Source organism: Primulina tabacum, chromosome 13 (assembly GCF_025594145.1).
Source record: "Primulina tabacum isolate GXHZ01 chromosome 13, ASM2559414v2, whole genome shotgun sequence".
Taxonomy (NCBI): Eukaryota; Viridiplantae; Streptophyta; class Magnoliopsida; order Lamiales; family Gesneriaceae; genus Primulina; species Primulina tabacum.
This window is the reverse complement of record NC_134562.1, coordinates 33,436,924-33,443,958: the sequence shown is the minus strand read 5'-3', so window position 1 is coordinate 33,443,958 and position 7,035 is coordinate 33,436,924. Positions and strand designations below refer to the sequence as shown.

Genomic DNA, 7,035 nt, shown 5'->3' with positions numbered 1-7,035 from the left:
CATACTATTTAGGTACATGCCTCAACAACATGAGACAACAAATTTTTTTTGGTCCCCTGTGAGAGTCAGGCCCTGAGGCGATGGCCTCTCTCACCTCGCAGGAGGTACGGCCCTGATTGTGATCGCAGGATCCAAAAGAAGTAGGTATATGAATCTTACATTGCGCGTACAAACAATACTAATATATTATCAAAGAGGTAAGATCCAGTACGTGTCCTATAAAACCCGTTATTTAAGCCAATACCTATATAATGTACCGAATATGTCCCAAATAGGATGGACGTGGTCGATTTCGGATTTTACCCGGACCTATTATCATCTATAAATAGACGCTCATATTATATAAATGCTAGTTAATTTGATTAAGTTAGATTTTTCTGTGTTTTTCTGAAGGAAATTAGTTATGATTATTTTGTTTCTGTTGATTTGAATTTATATTTTTATATAATTTTGAGATTTAATTCGGCCGAATGCTTTAGTATCTATTTTATCGGGCTTGGTATAGACTGGGCTTGACTTGAAAAACCCTTTCAGCCCAAAGTTTTCATCCTCTGATCGGGCCTCCATTGTCGATCAGCCCATATCACAGCAGTCCAAACCTTAAATACAGTTCGGATATGCGCCCAAACTCTGATTCTTAGCAACTTCGTCGTTTAAGCTTGTAGAAAGGGGACGAGTATAATGAATCAATCAGGGGTTTCTGTGAGTGAATTTCAACATTTAATGAGGAAGCCAGCCCTTAATCGAATTTCTTGAATTCCAAGATTTGTTGTTCTTTCGTTGAAATCCTTCTCTCTATTTTATCTCCCAATTTGATTTGCTTGTATCTTTTGCATCATTTGGGGCATACAAGTTCCCGGTTTGACGAGGAGAAGGTATAATAATAGTTATTGATCAAGGGAAGTGATGAACGCCAGCACTCCTTCGTCGAGTGCCGGAGGACCTGGATCGGCCGATTCGACTGCGCCCAGGAGGAACTCTAAGCGGCCCAAGTGTATTTTTCCTGTACCAGACCTTTGTGTTTTAAATTTCATTCGAATTTATGCTTCAAAGGTGTTGAACGCTGGTGGAAATCCCATTGTTAGCTTGATTATAAGAAAACTCTCTTAGAAGAATCAGTTGGTGTTTGGGCCTTGTAAACTAGTGAATTATATTGTTTTTCTCCTTATTTTGTTTACAGAAGAAATTATGCCAAGGCCACGGGTATCGAGTGGAAGTCCTAACTATGTGGAAGACCATTGCGAATGCGATGGCCATTCCTTAAACTCAAAATCCGTCGTGGCAATCGTCGTGCAGTTATTAACCTTCACTTTAGGTTACTTCGTTATAAGATGAAATAAAAAGAATTTATCTTATCATCCTTATTCTTTAGGCACCTTCCATGAGTTTGGTGGTACCAGTGGACCGTGGTGGAGTATTGGAGTTTAATTTAGTAAGAGGAGTCACTGACATAGTGGCATTAATAGATGTGTGCCCTTTGGTTTGGAGGAGATCTCTACCATTTAATAAAGCAATATGCCGTGAGGATTTCTGGTGTGAAGCTACTACTTATGTGAGTCGTGGCATATGTGAAGAAACTTCTGTGGAGTATTTTAGTTGTCATGTTTATTCTAAAGTATGGAGCTTCAATTTCCCTACACGCAAAAGGGTTTTATCTTCATAGAGAAGTGATTGATACAACTAATATCCGACTTTGAAGGATTGAATATAATTGTAAGAAGGTATTTATAAGATCGAATGATTACTGCTTTATTGAAATTTATAATTGGTGGTAATTGTACGAATCTTATAAGCCGTGCAAGTGCAACCAATCAAACAATATGTTTCGATGCTCGTCAATAATAATCTTTCCCAGAGTTTCACTATAAATTGAAACTCCCCGTAGCAGCACCAGCCATCAATTCATATCAATCGAAAAAGTGGCTTTGGTTCTGATAGAAATTATGAATCAGGCGTATTTTTATTAAAAAAAATAGTCACTGGTCACTGCGCAACACTAAAGTTATAAATCATATAGAAGTTCAAGTGCTATTGTTTCGACTTTTGATTGTTTTTCTAGCATGGGCAATTGTTTCCCAACTGAATTCATAATGATTCCACATTCTTGTAATTTGTCAAAGTGAACTGTAAATCCAAGCCTAACATGTATATGGAAGTTTTTTTTTTTTTTTTTTATCATACTTGGACTTCGAAATGGGTCAAAACCCTGCAACTTTGCCAAGATGGCAGGAAGTTAACAAGCGAATTCCAAATCTGTTAAACATAAAACCGGAAGGTCATTGCCGTTATCGGTAAGATGTTTTGGTTGTCTGATCATTGATGACAATCATGTTAATATAGATAGTTTTGACATCAATAGGATATATTGTGTAGCCTTGTATTTGATAAATTTTTTTAAATTTGCTGACTTGGAAATTTTTTAAAGTCTAAATTACTCAGCTATGAGAATTCAGATCTATGATGCAGATTTTTTTGTCCTTTTCCATTATCGTATCCAGATTCAAGGTTTACACAACAGGAACTTCCAGCATGCAAGCCTATTCTTACTCCTAAATGGGTAATTCTTTTATGTTTTGCGCACTGCTGTAATTCTTTGAACATTTAGAGATGTCAAAAATACTTTTCGCAAAAAGCTTCAGCTTATGAGAGGCAGCCTAATGATAGTTTTACTGCTTTAGCGCACGCCTCTGACATGTCAGTCAGTCCGAGAAATATATGTGGTATATATGTTTGGAATTAATGCCCAAGAGTTGTATTTGCACATTGCTAGGGCATTAGCCAACAAAGGCTAACCAAAGGTCAAAAACCAACTTAATGATATATGTGTTTTTGCAAACCATGGTTTTGAAACTCGTGATCTTGTCTCGTTTATCATGTTAAATCCTCTTTTACCGAATGATGGGTCATAATAGTACTTATAGTTTAATTGGAGAAATTACATGAATGGTGGCTAAGCTCCTTCACATGAGTTTTGGGTGCAGGTTATATTGACATTCTTGCTTGTTAGTGTTGCCTTTGTCCCCATTGGAGTTGTCTCTCTTTTGGCTTCTCGTAATGTATGTACTCATTTGATGTCATGCATCCTTATACTTGCCACCCCGTCTCTTTATTTTTTTGGTAATTTTAAATTTGTATCTGCTACTAGGTTGTGGAAATTATTGATAGATATGAGACTGTTTGCGTTCCGGACAATGCCCAGAGTGACAAGATCGCGTTTATTCAAAGCCCTCAAGACAAAACCTGCAATAGGATCCTAACGGTGAGTCCCCAGTTGTACAACTCTTTTTTTGAAAAGAATACATGAGATTGACTATTGATCAAATAACATCAGGTTCCAAAGGATATGAACCCACCCATTTATGTTTATTATCAGCTGGACAATTTCTACCAGAATCATCGAAGGTGACAATGATGTAGTTTACTTAATTTCCCTCAGTTTTTGGTAGAAATTATGATGTTCTATTGTTTATTCTTCTTGATCATAGGTTGAGAATCGGTTATTGGTTACATGAATTTTTTCCATTTCTTAAATCATATTTATTTCTGAGTAATAGGTACGTGAAGAGCCGAAGTGATCAGCAGTTGAGAAATCCAGGAAGTGAGAATGATACAGATGCCTGTAAACCTGAGCACAGTACAAACAATATGCCTATCGTTCCTTGTGGTCTTATAGCTTGGAGTCTTTTCAATGATACTTATGGCTTTGCTCGCGACAGCCAGCCTTTGAACGTTAACAAGAGGGACATCTCGTGGAAGAGCGATAGGAATCACAAATTTGGAAAAAATGTTTTCCCTAAAAATTTTCAGAATGGAACTATAAAAGGTGGAGCAACACTTGATCCGTCAATACCAGTGAGACACTAATCCTATTTATAACTATTTCGTTTGACTTGTCTTCTTTATCTGGCAAGTACGACAATTTCCATGTTCATGGTAGAAAGATTTGTTCTCTGTTCATGATGTGAATTTTTTTATTTTTCGGTAACAAAATATGACTTCTCGAGAGGCTAAAAATCTGTCTTGTGGATATTATGTTTCTGTAACAGTTAAGCAGGCAGGAGGACCTTATTGTTTGGATGCGTACTGCAGCTCTTCCAACATTTAGAAAACTTTATGGGAAAATAGAAGTGAATCTCATAAAAGGCGACACGATTAACGTGACCGTACAAAACAACTATAATACTTACAGCTTCAATGGCAAAAAGAAACTTGTTATCTCTACCGCTAGCTGGCTCGGAGGGAAGAATAATTTTATGGGTATTGCCTATCTGACAGTGGGTGGATTGTGCTTCATCTTGGCCATGATTTTTACTCTAATTTATCTGATCAAGCCAAGGTGCAGTATTTTTCCCAACCCAATTCCTGCTACACCAAACCTATCTTCTGTCATACATCTGATTGTTTTACAATGAAGTATCTCTTTTTTCTAATTATTTTGATCGCCAACTGAGATTTTAGGTATGGATGATAATTACTATATATATTAGTCCGAACTATATTTGCGGCTTTGCGCTGATTCAAAACTCATGTGACTTGAATTTTTTAACATGTTTTCTGTCTCAGGCAACTTGGGGATCCATCTTATTTGTCGTGGAATAGGAATCCAGGAGGTCGCTAAATAGCCTAAGAGCTCCGTTGTTTTAGTTCACTTGATTCAAGCCCATATCGGGCTAGTCTTCTATAATGCGTAACTACTGGTATCTTATATGACTTTCTACGTGCGTCCTATTCTGAAAAACTTGAGATTGTATTCGTAACCAGATCGTACATGAAAACGCATTGAAATGTAAATTTCTTAAATCTTTTATTGACTTTATATGTAGTTTTGGAGGAAAAACTATGTTCTCCTTGGAAATATCCAGAGCAGGGGAAGATGAATCCACACCTTCAAGCCAAAGTAAACGATCAAATCTTAGTTTTGGAGGAAAAACTACATATAAAGTAACGACAGAGTCATTGACCATGTTTGTTTGAGACTCTCAAACGGATATTTCTTGTCTTCGATATCATGAAAATTATTTCGACTAAATTTATGTAAAAATTGTTGCTGACATATAGATAAATTGTTTTTTTTTAAAGAAAGCTATATGAATTTACCAGTTACACCTAGAGCACCACCACACGCTGCATTTAGAGCAAAACCTCCTGTATAGCAGCATATGTCTATTACTTTCTGGCAGTCTGAAATTGACATCATGTATTGCCGGTTCTCACGCTGGTCAGCATAGAAGCCAGTTTTCTGCCCTTCCAACGAGACTAAATAAGAAACCCCATTCCCCACAACCTGGATGAAGCAAAAAAAAAAAAAAAAACATATATCTAGACTAATATCTGATGACATTACATGGAACAAAAATTTAATGACAAAATAAAATGTGATTCAGGCCCTATTTAATCTCAGCAGGTATTGATAGGTGTAAACGTTCTCGCATCATAATAATATTTCACCTTTACTGTTCTGGGAGGATTTTGATGAATCTATAACTCCTGAATCATGAAAATCATGTCCCTCCTCCTTCAAGATTTCGATCTATGGTCTCCAGGTTATATGATTGATGTTTTTTTTATTTGGTCGACTTGATGCTTTATTTGTTTCTTGTACTTTTCAACTCATGCAGAAGAGGAAGCAATCACTGCTTCATCTCCAAAAATATCAACGATAAGACCTGATAACATGCATCAGAATATGGTAAGTATACTACTTTTTCAAAGTTGATCATACAAATAAGGTTGTAGCAGCTCGACGAAGGAGGAGGGATATGATTTTCCTGATGAGATACTCTCTCACAGGAATAAACCAACGCATTTAATAATGTAAATTGTGAAGTCCCCTTCAAATATCAGATCTACTTTTAAAAAATAAGTATGCCAGACAAATACTTGAATTCATGATAAAGGAAATAAAGATTGCAGACCGTGATATTTCAGAAGGCATACCATCATACCATACGACATGGACAATGTTAAAGTCTTTGATGAGTATAAGACGGACGATAACATCGCATTAATTAGTTTTCCAATGGAAAATATGCACCAATAGGTTTATTAACAGTTCGCACTTGGCATGGTGTCAGAGCATGTATGAAAGTACAATGAAATGTCAAAAGTAGTCAGATTTTTAGTGCATTAATCCCAAATATATTAACAACTTGACATGTTTTTTGGGGGATTATTTCCTTCACTGTTGACTAGACGATATGCATTTGTCTCAGCAGAAGGAAGCCCAAGCAGCTCCCTCAAGTTAATAGCAGCACTGATTCTTGTCTCAAGCAATCTATATCCGCATACAACACACAAGATGGATCACTGCACCAAATCGAATAATTGACTGATGAAGCGACCGAGAAATTACATTTGAAAAACTAAACAAAACACATAAATGATCTGACAGATACCATGTTGTTTCATCCTCCAGTAGCATGAGCCGAACACAGAACATGGAAACCGAGTTGTATAAGCCCCAGCCAATTGGCTTTTTTGACCCATCAACCACCAGCACAACGTCGCCAGTTTTTGGGGGTGGTCTGCCAATTATCCTATCAACGGCACCACTGTACACCATAGGGCTGCCATATTTGAATAGTTGAGTCTTTCCCTTTTTCAGCACAATCTTTGCGATGCCTACATACCAATTCCATCAATGAACTTATGATGTGGGAATGGGAACATGATTGGTAAATCACTAACCATTACAAGATAAACCTCATGCCTGCACATAATGGATGATGATAAGAATCGAGAAAACCAAAGTCGATTAAGGCCATCTCCAACCAAAAACTCTATTTTAAAGCAACTCTACTTTAAAATAATGCAATTTCCGCACCAAATACAATATTCATCTCCAACACATCTACTTCAAATTTCAATCTAAAAAAGAATATTTTCGAAATATTTTTTTTAATTTTATTTATTTAATTTTTATTAGTTTTTAAATGTATATTTTTTAAATTTAGTGATATAATTATAATTACATTTTATATTAGATATATTTAATATTATATTTTTAATAATTGTGATAACATTACATAAATGATT

The 7,035-nt window shown here is 36.1% G+C and overlaps 1 protein-coding gene and 1 long non-coding RNA gene across 3 annotated transcripts; one reads left to right on the top strand and one right to left on the bottom strand.

Annotated features, from left to right (window-relative positions):
- The first annotated feature begins 586 nt into the window (after positions 1-586).
- LOC142523175 (ALA-interacting subunit 3) lies at positions 587-4,855 on the top strand. Of its 2 annotated transcripts, XM_075626831.1 has the most exons (9): positions 587-702; positions 854-994; positions 2,499-2,557; positions 2,982-3,056; positions 3,146-3,259; positions 3,332-3,402; positions 3,555-3,852; positions 4,047-4,336; positions 4,564-4,855. In XM_075626831.1, exons 2-9 carry the CDS (start codon positions 907-909, stop codon positions 4,616-4,618), a joined length of 1,050 nt encoding a protein of 349 aa, XP_075482946.1. In that variant the 5' UTR covers positions 587-702; positions 854-906; the 3' UTR covers positions 4,619-4,855. The 2 variants fall into 2 exon arrangements, with proteins under 2 accessions (XP_075482946.1, XP_075482945.1); XM_075626830.1 differs by having other exon boundaries at positions 626-994.
- On the bottom strand, positions 4,836-5,559 carry LOC142523177 (uncharacterized). The gene is made up of 3 exons (XR_012814593.1): positions 5,449-5,559; positions 5,098-5,284; positions 4,836-4,885 (listed from the first exon to the last, which is right to left on the bottom strand). It is a non-coding gene; the product is annotated as an uncharacterized LOC142523177 (long non-coding RNA).
- Positions 5,560-7,035: the final 1,476 nt, after the last annotated feature.